Genomic DNA, 17,045 nt, shown 5'->3' on the forward strand with positions numbered 1-17,045 from the left:
TACATAATCTATTATTTTCATGGAAAACACAGTTGATGTGTGGAATAATCTTAAGAAAAGATTCACATAAGGTGATTTGGTAAGAATTTCTTAGCATATGCAAGAAACTTATGATGTACAAGAAGAATCAAAACATGTTACTACGTTTTACTCTGTTGAAAATTCTTCGGAAGAATTAGAGATCTATATTCTCATTCCAAATTGCATTTGCAGAGCTAGATCTATACACTACTACAATAATGACATTTAGTAACACTTGAAAATTGTAACTAAATCAAGAAAAATGTTACTAATTAAATTTAGCAACACTCAAACAATTGTTAGATAAAGTCTGTGTTACTAAAGAGTTTTAGTTACATTTTACAGTATTATCTGTAACAGTTAAAAAGTGTCGCAAATATAACATTATTGTAACACTTTTTGTATCATTAGTAACAATAAAAAAGTGTTACAATTATAATTTTTGAGAAGTTGTAAAAAGTGTCGCAAAATTGTCTAGACTAAATTTTTTTGAATCTATCAAATTTGTCTTTGATTAGACTTCATTCATATTTGAATTAACCAATATTAGATACAAGTTTAAATTACATACTCTAAAATTTCCCCCCTTCACTATTCTTATTATTGCATAACGAAAATGAATTATGCAACACAATTAGAACTATGCAACACAATTTGAATGAAATACCAAAATGATTACAAGTTTTCATCCATGTAACATGTACTCTATAAAATATTCCACTGCATTGTTCTTATTCATCCAACCATATTATCAGCCTTCCATTTTGTTTTCTACTTGATCTTTTTGCTCCAAGACAAGGCTCCTGTTGCACCAAAGACTTCAAATCTGGAGCCACTTGTCCATGAGACCTTACGCTTATTTTCTAAAATGTGTGGTTTCTCCTGTTGCACTTCAGGCTTTGAGCCACTTGGACATAGGCCCATAGGCTTCTGTGTGTTTCTTAGGCTTCACTTCGGCGAGATTGTCCGAAGTTAGATTATCTACAATAAGCCAAAAATAAAAAATATTACAACAGTATAGATGATATATTTCTCTGTTCAGCCATAATGTATCTATACAATCACAAACAACCTTTAAGCAAAGATAAGAAAGGTAGAACAATCCTCAAGAGTATAAAGAGCATGTGAGTGAGTACAATATAAATATGGTTATGTTCTGCTGAATTGAGTATTCCATTTAAAAATATACAGTGAATATCCACTCATGTGACGCGTGCGTGCGCAAAACTTTTGGGCACAAACACGCAAGATTTGTCGTGCAGTAAAAGAAAATATGAGAGCACCTACTTTGTCCCTGTATCAACAGAGGCATGTGACAATATAATAATTCAACTTACATTACATTGCATTATTTCGATAAATGTATACAAATCCTATAACTTCGCCCAATCACATTGATCTCCCTGCTTGATCCACGGACTTAGTCATCTTCACTTGGTAAATATCTGTAGATTCCATTTTTTTTTTTTTTGGGAAACTCTGTATCAATATCTGTAGATATTGAATGAAGAGGCCATGCAAAGAGTTCTATGATTACCTCGAAACTTTTTCACATGAACAAGCTCGCCCTGCTTTGATCCAGACTCAAGCATTGCCTCTAAAAGAGCAACATCTCTCGCACCCTCGACAAAAGAGAGGCAATGCTCAGGCTGACTATCCTTCTGCAAAATGGAAGTGAATTAGACTAGAGAATACCTCCCAACATGAACTTTTTGTTTAATTGTTGTACACAGGTATATGTTTGAACTATTATCTGTATACGAAATGAGAAGGTAGAACTGAGGAAGCATTTTGCAAGAATCTACTAACCTTGAGGGTGTTTTCAGAAACATCATTGAAAAAAGCTTTTAACTCTTCAGTTACTCCACTGAATGGGAAAAAGGAACTTTTGCATTCTCCATGAGCATCATATAATGAAATCTGTAGAGCATCATTACGTCAGCCAGTAATGAAGATAACGGAAAGTGATTTGGTTGAAGTAATTGAAAATTAAGTGGATATTGAAGGAAAAGCTCACATCCTACCTAAATATATTATATATGAAAACTTGTATCTGTAACTATAGTACATACCAGGTAACCATGTTGTCCTTGGAATCGACGCTCAATCTGAAGGGTTCCATTCATGCCAATGACTCGCCACAAGATCTATAAAGTGTTCAATTCCATGAGTAAAGACTTGCAAGAACAAATGATTGAGTTATGAGAATATCTACTGTTTGGGATGCGTAGCACGTGTGTGTATTTGTAAGTTTTCGTAAAGAGTGAATCATTCATAATTTAATATTCAGATGCCAAAGAGTCCCAGTTGATTAGACCAATGATAATCAGCGTTTATCAGCACCATAAGTTGCGCAACAAAATACAATGGGAGTTAATGAATAAAAGTAGTGTGTGAATTATACAGTAAAAACTTTAATATTACCATTCTTATAACCCTGCAATGAAATGTACACCTATATCAAGAATGAAGTCTCCTTGCCAGAAAGAAAAAATGATACCTTAACATAAGGAACCAAATAATGTTGAGAGAAAACAAGATTAAACTGTTGTGCTACACGTACAGTAAAATTGCGCCTCCAAGAGCTTGAAAAATAAGGGTTTGAACTGTTCATTGATCCTTCTATAATAACTAGTACACTCATCATTTTCCCAAGGTCAGCAATTAGTTTCTTGCCCTGCCAATAAGGGTTTTTTTTCTTCACGAAACCCCACCGAAACTGCTTCAAGACTAGAATGTAACTTGCAACAGTACCTCATCAGTAAAAGAGTGGCATCTTTCTTGACTTACATTTTGACCTAAATCAAGAAAATTCCAATAGATAAGTAGTTAGCATTAGAAGGTGTGCAGGTCCTCAAATATGGTTAAATGCAACAAATTTCATTTTGACTTCAATATTATTACATTGTACTTACGTTCAATATGTTTTTCCTAAAATATCATCTTAGTTAGGTTAATAGAATCTTGGAAGATAAGGAAGAGAATTATCCTAAATTAAGTTAACAATGTAATCAAGTGATCGCATGCAGATGAAGAAACCATTTTTTCCTAGAATCATGCATAAACAAGACAATGTTCCTGTGACTTGCTCCATAAAAGAAAAATGATTTATATACAAAAGCAGATAATAGATACATAATACATTATGTTCTCAACATAAAAATATGGTTATGTTCTCACACTTTTCATTTCCCTTGTATATCAACTCACGTGACGAAGCAACCCTTGCACGTGTGTCCAGTTTGTGGTACGAATTGGAAGGAACTTCCGGTGCTTTCAATTAAACTCGAAAAGAACGAAAACAGAGATTAATTACTAATACTTCTCAACATAAAACTTCAGTTAAATTTCTTATACTTATGCACGCGGCAACATCAAACAAATCTTAAAATGGCAATTCATTTCTATGAACAACAAACACTGACAGGCAGATACACCACTCATTAATTACTACTACTTCTCAACATAAAACACTAACTTGTAGAACTATTACTCATTAATTATGCTATAGCGCTGCTATAATGTGTAAGCCATGCACTCTTATGAACCTGAGCACTACTTTTTTCATAACAGTTAGTTTCTAACAATACTGATATTGTAGGTTAAACTAACATTTCAATTTCAATAGATATTGTAGCATCAATAATGATTAATTTATAGAGTTAACAACAATGTAGTCTAAGCTAACATTTCAATTTCAATGTTTGATGTTGATTCATATACAGAGAGAAAACCCCAGCTAGGAACATCAAAACTGGAAACCAAAAAACTTCTACAAGCATCACTCATTTTAGCTTAAAAATAAAATGAAGAAGCTAGAACTCAAAATTCCAATTGGATATTCTGAAACACATCTTGATGCAATGGGAGTGTTCTGATGTGTTGTGTGTTCCCACATTTGGTTTGGCTATGCCACACGAGTAATTTACCCAAATGCCCTTCGGCAGTTAACTGCCGAATTATGAAACCGGGGCTGCAATTCACGAAATTTTCTTCTTTTATTTCCTTTTTCTTTGTTTTAGGCTTAACATTTAAGTCCTCAAAAAACATTTCAATAAGTGTAAAAATTAAGTATTTGAATATTGTTTTGCAAATTACTTAAATAAAAAAAAAAATCTTTGTACACAATTATTTTAATGTAGAAAATATAACAACATATTATACCTTAAAAAAAATCGTTGTGCACAATTATTTTAACGATTTTTTTATTGTTATTTGTATTTAAGTAATGTGCAAAACAATATTCAAATGCTTAATTTTTACACTGATTTAAATGTTATTCTTATTAAGATATATACACATAAGTATAATACTGCAATTGTTTAAAACGTACCAAAATAATGATTGAAACATTCAAAACCAATAAATATTATTAAAGACAATTAATGGTTTTTGTAAAAAAAAAAAAAAAAGGTTTGTTATTAATGACAATTTATGGATTTTGTCAAAAAAAAAAAAAAACAGGTTTGAGGTTTCCTCGGCAGTTAACTGCCGAAGTTTTTTTCTCTCGGTAGTTTACTGCCGAAGTTTTCCTCGGCAGTTAACTGCAGCCGTATTTCTAAAACTTCGGCAGTTAACTGCTGAGGGGTATTTGAGTAATTTACTCGTGTGGCACAGCCAAATCAAAAGTGGGAACAACAATTCTCTTAAAAATGTTCCTAAAAATGGTTAAACAGTAACAATTATTTTCTTTGTTACACGCCTGTGTTGCTAAATGTCAAGTGTAACGCCCACTTTCGTTTAATCGTTATTTAATCGAGTTTAGGCAATTATATTATAATTATATAATATATGCATGATTTTGGTATGTTTTGATGATTTGTGGTGAATTTAGTAATTTGATTGATGACGTGATAAGTTACGAGTTTTGGAGGATTTGATTATGATATGAGATTTATTTTATTGATAAATAGAATAAAGATTTGAAAATAATATAAAATATTTAGTTGAGGGCTGTTTTGATATTTTAGATAGTTTTGGGGGAGAAAGTGAGATAAGATAAGTATTTAAGAGGAGATATAAAAGGTTAGACCTAGTTTAGAAAAAACATAACGTACGTACGTCTGTTTTTGGAGAAAAGGGAGAAAAAGCCAAGAGAAGAGGAACCTAGAGAGAGGGCTGCGATTTCTTCATACAAGGTAAGGGTGAGACTAATAATTCAATAATGTTAATTGCTGTAATTCTGATGATTAGTTGACAAAGTTAGGATTGATTTAGAAAAGTTTTGGAATTAGGTCAAAAACCTTAGAATTGATGATCAAACGGTGAGAATTGGTTTAATTGATGTAGAAAGTGTTCCTAGACCCTAGATAATGTTTAGGACGAACTTTGGAATCAAAAACAAGCTTAGAACCATGTGGATCGACGGATTTTTGTGATTTTAGGAAGCCTGGCCGTAACGACATTCATCGCTCGCCACGGCGAGCTATGATCCTCACCTCGCGAGTGATGAACTTCATCGCTCGCCACGCGAGCCTTTCCCCTTCGCCTCGCGAGTTGCGTGACGCAGCTCGCCACTGGGAGCCTCCTTACTCGCCATAGCAAGCTAAGGCAGAGTGCATGTTAGATTTCGTGTTTCGACCTTTTTAGTTGAATCTTTTATGCCTTTGAGTACCTGAACATACCTAGTATTGATTAGGAATGAATGTAGGATCAGAGGGAACCCAGAACAACCTTAGTTTGGGAGTTGAGTGGTGCTCGCCATGGCGAGTAAGTACTCTCGCCTCGCGAGTACAACCAGGATGAACTTGTTTATGTGTTTATGCGATCTGTGTCGCACTCGTTGATCAAGAGTGAACCCCTAACTGGTAATGAGACCTAATGATGTCGTTTAATGCAGACTGTAGAGTTGTTTAAGTTATATTAATATTAATTGAATATGAACTATCATATTGTATATTCATGCAAGATAAGAAGATGTGATAATGATACAAATTATGTGCTTTGATATAATGATATCATCTTGTTATGTGACCTATTTATGCTGCTTCCGTTATTTAACTAAGTGCATAATTATATGATGAAGTTTAGCTCCAAATTATTGGATGCATGTTGATAAGTTGATTACGATATTTTGTTCATATGTGTCCATGCATAGCATATCATTGAACTTAGTCCTCACCACGAATATTAGGAGCTTTGTCCTCCGCACGTTTTATAGGAGCTTTGTCCTCCGCACGATTAAAGTATATTAATACTTATGATGACGATTGGTACCACATGCATATAAGGAGTCTAAGAGCATTGTCACATTGTCATGATTAAGATGCCTTGTTGATAATGAATGAATACGTGATTACGTGATAAGTGTTTATTGATTATGTTAAGCTGTTCATAATGATTGGGTATATGATTACGTGATAACTGTTTAGCATTTATGCAAAGTTAATAATGGAATGATTATGATGTTAATTTATGATTCACAATTACATTGATTAATGTTATTTTATTATGAAATCTCACCCCTTCTGCTTGAAAATGTTGCCCTTCGTATGGGTAACTTGCAGGTGATCGTGCTTAGTGTGCAGTTGCCGTCGTGAGTGGCCTTGCCTTCACTGTGTCGTCTAGGTCGCTCTGATACATAACGGGATGAGGTTAATGCTATAACTTGCTTCATTCTTTTACGTGAACTGTCATGATAATTTATGTTTTGATAAACTCTTTCGAGATACTTGTTGGGCCTGCGTGCCAAAACGTTTTATGAATTATGTTTATGATTTTCCGCTGCAATGTTTAAGATATTGGTTAAATTATTATTTAACTGTTGGATTACGTTGTATGTGATATCCCGTTGTTTTGATGCTTACTCTGATAAATGTTATGTTTTTAAAGAAATTTTGATATTGGGAAAACGGGGTGTTACATCAAGTGTGTAGTAGTGATATTTCTATTCCAAATTAACCTATCACACTTTGATTTATGCTATTATATTCCCGGAAAATACTTAATTAGGCACAAGGGTTTGAGCACACATACATAATTGAAAAAATATAGAGAAGATAATTAAATAATATTTCTTTTTAAATAATTAAATGAAATGTACTTTTGTGTGTGGGTGCCTAAATGATGTGTCTAAATGCTTGTGTCCAAGCATTCGAATGTTTTTATTTTTTTATTTTTATTTTTATTTTTATGGCAAAGTCACAAATTTTTCTTATGGATCCTCTCTCATCAATGAACAAGACTTTTTCGAAGGTAGACATCCGTTCACAATGGAGACATTCATTTTTGGGTTTTTAAATGAATTCCACGTGTACACATCACTCATTTATAATTTTTTAATATTAGTACCTTATAAGCACTCAATCACTCCAACCTAGATCTCACACAAAGTTCTTAAACGGAACCCACAAATCAACTTTCAATAACTTTATATCATTATATTTCAATTTTTTAATATTAAAAGAGTGCGGGTCTCGCTTAAAAGTGGGGGTCTTAAGTAAAACCCCGGATCTTATAAGACCTTGGAAATGATTCTCCCAATTGGGGATACCTAATAGGTACCGTGTCTTAAATAGTTAAGACCCTTCCAATGGAGATGGTCTAACATGAGAGATGTAACGACCCGATTTTTCGGACGTTAATTACCAAAATTCTTAATGAAAAGACGAATAATTTCTTTAAAAAAAATAATAATATTAGTAACGTGAAACTCATCAACTCTAAAATAAACAATAAATAATATTCTCTTTGAATTTCCAAAATGGTGAATTTTACATAAAAATATATTATCCCTAATAACAAGACACTTGACCTTTTTCCTTCTCAAGACTACACCTAGCCAATCAAAGTTGTGGATGCTTGTGAAAAGTTTTTTCAACAAGGCTAATACCAGTGTCGGAATATATGAAGCCTCTAAACATGTACCACTAGCGTCTTCTTCTACTATATCACTTTGCCTCCCTGACGTCACCGCCAAGGAGGAAACACGAATCGACGATCATCTGTCCAAAAGTAAGGGTCATCTCCAACTAATAAACATGGTACAAATAGGCATGCAACATAGATTTCATGAAAATAAAAATAAATGAAACATACATGACACATTACTCCAGATTCATAATCATCACCCCTAGCACCAAGTTACACTCTGACTAAAATGTGTTAGTCCTTAATGGTCAATCTATATGTGCATGCTCATGATCCGGATTTCACCTCTAAACGGAGCCAATTGTCCCACGATTGGACAATATACCCCACCATTAGGCAATACCCCACCATTGGATAATAACTCCTAAAAATTCGATGTTCAGGACCCCACCATTGGGCATCATTCTGAATCATCTAATGCATATGAATCGTCACTACCCCACCATTGGGTAATAACTCCTAAAACTCGATGTTCAGTACCCCACCATTGGGCATTTGTCTGAGTCATCTAATGCATGAATGTCTCCGTAAATACCTCACCATTGGATAATAACTCCTTAAATCTAGGTCTAGTATCCCAGCGTTGGATATAGTTTAGAATCACCATTTAGTTACTTAAGGTTATGCATCCATAAACAAAGAGTATTTATTTTAAAATAACACCACACAAATAATAACACATAATATTCATACCAAAGCAAACCACCAAGATAATTATCACAACACCACTATATAACACATAATCATTCATTTCAAAACAACACCATTATGATAATTATCACTACACAATTATATACACATATACACGTACGGAAGCGCGTGGAGTGATGCTGTTACCTTTGCAACAAGAACTCTTAAAATTCCCAGGAATCATTCTTTGTTCCACTACGTCTATACCTTCGCAAAATAATTCACCACTAATTCTTAATACCAAAACTAACTAACATTTTAACATTCAAGGCTGAAGGGTTTGGCTAAGGGTTCTAATCAAAATATGAATATTTTACTTAGATATTCACAACGACTACTTCTTTAAAATTAAGTTCAAAAGGTAAAGACATGTAAGATAATCTTTTATTTGATGATAAAACTTGTTTCACTCAACTCAACAATCACGTTTTCAAAGAAAATTTACCCAAAGATCAATTCCTAAATCAACAATGCTTTCAAATAATCATTCTTAAGTTCAAAAAGTATACTTCTGGAAATAAAACTATATTTTTTTACTCAAAATTTACTCAAGGTTATATTCATCTAGTCAAACATATAGATAGTAGCATACTCTATTGTCATATCAGGTCTTGTTAATTAAGAAAAGTTCAATTATATTTGCTTTAACCATAAAATTTTGATCGACTAATCATTCTAATAAACCATTTTAACTCATTCAAGATTACTAGAACAAGGGGCTAGTTTTGCTCATGATTAAACTCATACAAATATGGCCCGTTAAAATAGAATTTCATCAAAATACTGAGATAATGATTCAAATATAACTTTTAGATCTAAATGAAATTGGTGTAAAATTTAACAACGCAACACTGATTTCTTAACCCCATGTTTTGTTTCAATTTACGTTTCAAAATTACTACTTAAAGGTCATAATAATAATTATAACATAGGTTTGTAAGAGAGAAAAAGTTTAAGGACTACATGCTACGTTTTCTACAAAAATATGATTGATGATTTTGATTCTTTAATAATAAAAATGACAATAAGAATACTAGTAGGATTCTTACTTGGTGATGATAATTTTGTCAAGATTGTCTTTGCTCTCTCTTGGCTCTTCTTTCATTGTTCTTCCTTTCCTCCTTCAGACTCCCTTTCCCGTTCTCTTTCTCTTTCTCACTATGTATTTTGTTTTTGTTCTTCAAAGTATAGAAAGGGGTGTGTGTGAAAAGGAATAGGAACTGGTTACTAATAATTCTCCCACTAGCTTATTTCCTAACAATATGGGACATAGTGGAAAATGGGATTGGGAAGAAACGTGGATGTTTATTTCCACACGCAATCACTTCCTTTTGCTCTATGCTTCCTTTTGTTTTCCTACTTTCTTGCTAATCTTATTATATATATTACTCTAATAAATACTAGCTAGTAATATCTAATGGCACATATTTTTCGACTAAAATAAATAAAACAATATGATAGATTTTTAGCAAGTGTACTAAAAATGTATCGAAGTAATAAAATAAGTTCGTATCCATGAGGACTGTGTTAATTTCAATTTAGAAATAAAGTAAATATTTAGGATGTATAAAATATTTTGATGCCTGGGGTAGTTGATTTGATTTGATTGCAATAAAAGTAAATAACAGAAAATAAAGATATGTTTGGAAAATATATGGAGAGATGAGACTAGGTCTTTTGAATCATTGATGTTCCCCAAATTGGTATACTGCACCTATTCTTATGAATGATTCTCTAGTTGCACGATAGTTAACAAAATAGTCCTAATCAATCCTTTGAGTTAGAACCCTCTTCTCAAACTACAACCCCTAATTCCGTAGGTGGTTTAGTGATCTTTGAAGGTTTTATGCACATTAACCTAATATCACTAACAAACGATTATTCATTCCTAGACTAATCATGTTTATTAGAACAATTCAATTTTGTCTAAGTAGAAAGCTATGGTCAGTAGTCATTCATTCTCACTAAATCATGTTTATATTCGATCAGGATATAAAAAGCATTAAGAACAATTGAATTGAATAAAAACTAGATTCATAAATAGAGTTTCACAGCAACATGTTTCAATTAGGGTTACATCCAATTCATCTCAGATCTAATCAAGAGAATTAGCTAGACATGATAAAAGGATAAACAATGTAGTAAAGAAAATAAATCGGAGAAGATTCATGCACTATTGTGATGATGATTCCTCTACGTGCTTATCTCCACCATGTGCCAAAACCTTATGCTTCCATCCACTTCTCTCTCGTGATGCGTGCGGCTCCTTTTCTTTTCCAAATCGTTAATCACAAAACGTGAATCCTGTATGCCAAAGAGTGATGCCTGCTAGCTTTCTTTATATAGCTGTAACCTGTGAAGCCCGATACTTCAAAATGGATGATGTACTGTATCCCTGCGTATCCTGCACCGATACCTGCCCGATATGTATCCGGAGAGTATCCAAATATTAAATTTTATTTAAAAAAAAAAAAAAATTATCCGATACTTTTCGATACGCACAGATACTTGTGTTTTTTATATTATTTTGATTTCTGTTTTTTTTTTTTAAATAAGAATAAAAACATTATATTACTATAATATATATACATTTCCTTTATCTTTCTTTGGTGCCAGTACGACCCACACCACACCACACAACCAATTGCATCTTTCCCTTTCCAAGAAATTAAAGTTTCAACTTTTTCTTCCAAAGTGGTCACCGTCCACTTTGGCCACCGTCGAACTATCCAAAAGCTTACTTTAAAGCTTCTTGTGCAACCTTGTTCTTCCTTCTGTTGTGAGATAAATTTGAGTACTTTCTCTTTTATCTATTCTTTGAAAAGAAACAAAATGGATCCAAAAAGGGTAGAAGATTTGGTTTATGTGCATACTAATCTTCGACTATTGTCAAGGAAAGAAGATGGATATAAGAAAGGACAATCAAGACTGTGGGACATTAGTGCAGATGCGCATGAACCGCTTGATGGTGTTGGAATTGAGTTAGCAGAGTTGTCTTTGGATGAACCGGATTTGGAAGTTGATTTGTATCTTGATGATGGTAATGAAGGAGAGGAGATGCAAACGTTAGTTACTTGTTAGTGTTAACTCTTAGTACTGATGTGTTCTTTTTTTGGATATAGTGATTCTTTTTTGGATCGATATAATATAGCACTAACAAGTTCCTTTTGGATATAGTGTAGCATTGATGTATAACACTGATGATGCTCTTTTTGGTATATATTGTGTATGTAATTAACTAATGAACACTCTCTTAATCGTCAATATTATTTATATTTATGTTAATGTGCTACGAGCCTGGTTTCTTGTGTTTGTTAATATCCTTGCATATTAAAACAATAGTTACAATTATATTGTACATTTAATTATATAATTTTTTTATTAACGTATCCCAGTCGTATCGTATCTTGATTTTTGAAATTTTTCCGTATCGGTGCAGTATCGTATCCGTATCGTATCTCGTATCCGGGCTTCACAGGGTGTAACATGTTCCTTTCTTTCTACACAAGCATGTTATTTACGGTCAACTCCTTAATCCTTCTCATTGATCCATTTAGCACATCAATGCTTGGTTTAAAGCCCAATCTTCTTTTGATTCCAGCGCCCCCAAACTAACTCCTGTGGTCTATTTTCCTTTTGTTTAATTCACACTACCAAAAAAAAAAAACAATAAATACTTTCAAATTAGGTTCCTAAAATCATGTCACGAAATAGTCATCGTGACACGTTTTAACCAATGTCGAATGAACCTCATCCTGTGCTTCAAATCGTGACACGTTTTCAACAATCGTGACATGATTTTGCTTCCTTCAAAATCTTCTATTTTTCTTACTTGTCTTGCTGCTTATGCTTGCTTGTGAACTCAAAAATATCATAAAAAGACTCTAAAAATGTGGAATGACAAACTGTCATCACAAGACATCATATATTATATAAAGAGAGAGATTAATCAACAATCGACAACCAATCAAAGTATCAAGAATTACCTATATATATATTTTTTTTTTTTTGGATAACATTTTTATACATTGTAAATAAGTGGAATAAAATACTGAAGACATAGAAACATCATCCCTCGCTTAATTAATATCATAAGATGATAAAACTAATTTGTAATTTATAAGGTTAAAAGTAATAAATATACTAGAAGAAAAATCTGGGATGTTACAAGAGACAAGGGAATTTTGCCCCAGTTCTTGATGATTCTTCACCCTCGATTAATGTTGTTGATTCAAGAAAGTTCAAGGGGACTAATCTAGTAAAAACTATGCACAAGGCTTGAGTTTTAAGCCTAAAACTCGTGTTTCACACATTGAGGTAGAACTGGGCATACCATTTGAAGTTGAACATGCTTTTCCAATGTATTGTATGTGCCTGAATTCAAAGTTAACTTGCTTTCTATATCAAAACTGTGTATATCATTGCATTGTACAGTTGTATTTAACGGTTTCCAATGTTTGATTCAGGAAAATAATTGGAAACTAATTGATTTTGGTCAAAACTGTGTATATTAAGAACAATCAAACATTATGGTTTCCAATTAGTTTCACCTACCACTTGCAAATAAGCCTGCCTATTTCTCAAGTAAAACATACAATTTTCCTTTTCGAGATGGCTTCTAAAGTAAAAAAAAATGAAAGAATTATGGTATTTTAGATTACGACATTTATCTTTTTCTAGAATGGCTTCCCTACATTTTAATTTTCCTTTTTTCTACAATGTTGATTCTAAGACAATATGTGATATGCTATTTTGCTAAACATAAATGCTTAGAGACATTAAGAGTGGGTTTGGATTGAGAGTTTAGAAGGAGAAGAGAAGGGATGACATATTTTTCATTTTTAAATTACGAACAATATAAAACAGTTTTTTAAAATAAATTAAATACAATTGTAATCGTTATTTCAATTTTATATAAAACATTTAAAAAAGAAAAATAAATATTCCCTTCTTACACCATTCATTCAAACACACATACCTTAAGCGCGTGTATCTTACACCAACTCCTTGCTAAACCATTCCTTGTGGCTGTAATCTGTAATCGTATACAGGCAAGTCTCTGTTGGAAATTTAGGTTTTAATATAAATAGATTTTATAATACATGTTCAACAATTATGAATCAATAGCGGAAGCAAACAAAACATTGAACATGATTATGATCGGATCTACGACATGTTTGATTTATCAAGGATATTAAGAATTAGGGTATTAGGAATACCTAGATAAAGCTTTCAAGGCAGCCCTCTCATCAACAACGATAACCAAAGAGGGGAGATGATCTGAAACACACAATAGAGTTAGCGGCGGCTGATTTGGTTCTTCCTCAACCGGTACCTTTATGCCTCAAGTTCTCTTCAGATGGGGAGAAGAGAGAGTATTGCCGTGTACGGTGTATTGGGGACCATAGCCTCTTTTATATTGGATGGCCATTAGGGTTTCCCATTATTCCGTTAATGGGTCATCCGGACATCCACTCATTGAGTCCATATCAACTAATTAAATATTTAATTATTTATCCAATTAGAAATCTAATTAGTCTTATTACTTAATTTGATCACTAATCAATTAAGGCTCTAAATTGATAAATAACTAATATAATTATTATTACGATATTTGCCCACATAATGATATAGAATATTATTAAATAATAAAATATTCCAACAATCTCCCACTTGGGCGACATATCTTAATAATTATACCAGAATTCTTTAGGCGCGCGTCCGAATGTTATTTATCTTTAGATTTCAACTTTACAATCTGGTCCACCTCATACATTAATAATGGGACCACCGCGGCTGTCGTCACTGACATATAACGTGACGGAACCCCGACGACCACCATATCAATGCACTTGATGACATAGATCGATATGGATGAGTGGCATGGAAATTTCATGCAATGTGATCTCTAAATCAAGTCTATTTCCAACTGATCCAACTTAAAACTTTAGTGAGATCGAACTGAAGTATGCAAATTCAATATTTGCACAAAATGATACATAAATGGTTATAACAAAAATAACCTCATGAACTTTATTTCTGCAGAAAATCATAACATAAAGTCTGTATCAATTCCAAAAATTAAAAGTATAGAACATAAACTAAGAGACTCCCACTAATCCAAGACATCCTTAATGACTACAACCATATGAAAGACCTTATGTGTCATGTCTTTGATTAGTGGATCAGTTAGCATAAAGTTTGTCTCTGCATGTTCTATCATTTAACAACAATAATCTATAAGGTAATGAATTTTTAGAAATTTGTTGTTAAACAACTATACGACTGAATTATGTCACTATATAACTTGATCGGTCTTTCAATACCTTTAACAATATGCAACCAAGTGACATAAATATTTACAGTCATTTCTTGAGTTAGGATGTGTATTATCTACTTACATCCAAAAGCCAAAGTCTGACACATAAATGATCTCCAAATTGTCAGATTTCTGATGTGAGCATAAGCCCTCTTGATCTCTTTAATAATCCTTATGGTTGCTTTTTAAACAATTCAAACTTTGAATTGCTCAAATATCTGCCAAACAATTTTATTATATACACCATTTCAAAATGTGTATAATAATATTATACATAAAAATCCTATAGACAAAGTGTAGGAAAATACTTAAATTTATGAATTCATAAATTTTCTAATGGGCAATATTTGAGACTGAAAAGTCTCTCTTGGTGATTGAGGTCATCCAAAAATTACGTCATTTCATTTTCAACTTTATTGATATATATAGCTCTTTTGTGATATCCGAATAATACCTTGAGAAGAATCTCTAAGTATTAAAATGCCTAATACAAAAGAGGTGTCCCTGGGATCTTTCATCACTAACTTTTGTTAGAGATTTCCTTGGTTTCACATAACAAACATATATCATCGTTGATTGAATAAAATAAAATTGACGTATTAAACTAGAAATATAAAATTACTCCCACCGAACTTGCTAAATCCACAATTCTCCATAATATTATCTCAAAACCAAATAAGACAATCACTTTATGAGATTTTTTTTTTTTTTTTTTGGTAACACTAAAGAGACAAATTTATTAACTTATAAGTGGATTTCATGACTTTGCAAACCATTTTCTTTGTATCAATTGACACAAAAGTTTTATTCATATGCACCATATTGTATCGTTAATGTCACCATTAAGAAACACTATATTGAAATCCATCTTATGCAGCTCCAAATTTATAATAAGCAAACTAGTATCATGACTGTCCTAATAGAGTCTTTCAATCAAACTAAATAGAATTTCTCTTTTCAGTCAATTCTTAATGACACTAGAATCCCTAATTCTTGAAGGTGTTGAGTTTGATCTAGATGAAATAGTTTCTTAACTTGATTGAGAGGTAGAACAATAATGTCCTCATGAGGATCCAAATATACTATAATAAAAGTAACTATATGAATTAGTTTAGAACTAATTCTTCCTCATTCAATTTTGTTCTATTACCATATCTCTCCACCAAACTCAATATCCTCAAGAAAACTTAACAATTTATGTCTCAAAATTTCCTTAATTTGTGGGACGAAAATCTTATAGTTTTCAAAACCTTAAACAATATAGTATGTCACAAGTCATAACTAAATTGACTCTAATAATTAAACTTAAAAGACACATTGAAATCATCGTTTGAAAGTAAAACTCAAAATATCTTGATTTCATCAAAGAGAAATTAAAACAAAAAATTAATTCAAATAATGATTTACTAAATTGTCTTTTATATACAAAAAAAAAAATGCTAGTAACGACAATCTAAAATTGGTTTAAAAATGAATAAAGAAATCTTTATCGACTTTGTCCATTCTTAATTGACATATCTTTCAACATCATTGGACATAAGTCAGTCAAGATTACCATTCTTCATTTGCCCTTATCTTTTGAGGTATTTTTCGAATGAGCACTATTTTATTTTCTCTTGCTTCAACTTTTCCTTATTTGCACACTTTATGAATTGATCATTTAAATGATCATTTCTAACTGAAATAGTTATAAACTTAATTGTGCAAAGAGAATACTAAATACTGAATTGTCGAACAAGTCATATGATTGTCGAAATTACTGAATTTTCGAACCAGTCATAGATAGTCGAAATTATAGTGTCTTAGCAAGATTAAATATTTACATGATGTGCTTCTTACATTTTCTTTGCCAAACAATCTTAATGAAATACTCTCTCCAATGAGAGTTTGTCTTTCTCTATATTGCTTTAAAAGCACCTTAGTTTAAGCAAAGAAAATATGACAAAAATTGTCATCTTAAACAATACCTCTAATACATATGAGATTTTAACTTTATGATCTTACGTGACCTAAGAGATTTGGTGTATATTCACTTGTCAAACTTGATTCTCACATTAGGTGCTGAATTTGTGAGAGAATGTGAGCTTTAACACCCTTATCTAAGGTCTAGGTCCAAGAACAATATTAATATTATTCTTTAATTCCT

General features: G+C 32.2%; 1 protein-coding gene across 2 annotated transcripts; it reads right to left on the reverse strand.

The window, feature by feature from the left end:
* Nucleotides 1-593: 593 nt before the first annotated feature.
* LOC25500454 (uncharacterized) lies at nt 594-9,915 on the reverse strand. 2 transcript variants are annotated; one of them, XM_039828610.1, is made up of 5 exons: nt 9,630-9,915; nt 2,094-2,819; nt 1,831-1,941; nt 1,559-1,682; nt 594-1,466 (listed from the first exon to the last, which is right to left on the reverse strand). In XM_039828610.1, exons 2-5 carry the CDS (start codon nt 2,145-2,147, stop codon nt 1,411-1,413), a joined length of 345 nt encoding a protein of 114 aa, XP_039684544.1. In that variant the 5' UTR covers nt 2,148-2,819; nt 9,630-9,915; the 3' UTR covers nt 594-1,410. The 2 variants fall into 2 exon arrangements, 1 of the variants encoding a protein (XP_039684544.1); XR_005643420.1 differs by lacking the exons at nt 594-1,466; nt 1,559-1,682; nt 1,831-1,941; nt 2,094-2,819 and adding an exon at nt 7,971-8,787.
* Between the last annotated feature and the right edge of the window lie 7,130 nt (nt 9,916-17,045).

This window comes from Medicago truncatula, chromosome 8 (genome assembly GCF_003473485.1).
Source record: "Medicago truncatula cultivar Jemalong A17 chromosome 8, MtrunA17r5.0-ANR, whole genome shotgun sequence".
NCBI classification, from domain to species: Eukaryota; Viridiplantae; Streptophyta; class Magnoliopsida; order Fabales; family Fabaceae; genus Medicago; species Medicago truncatula.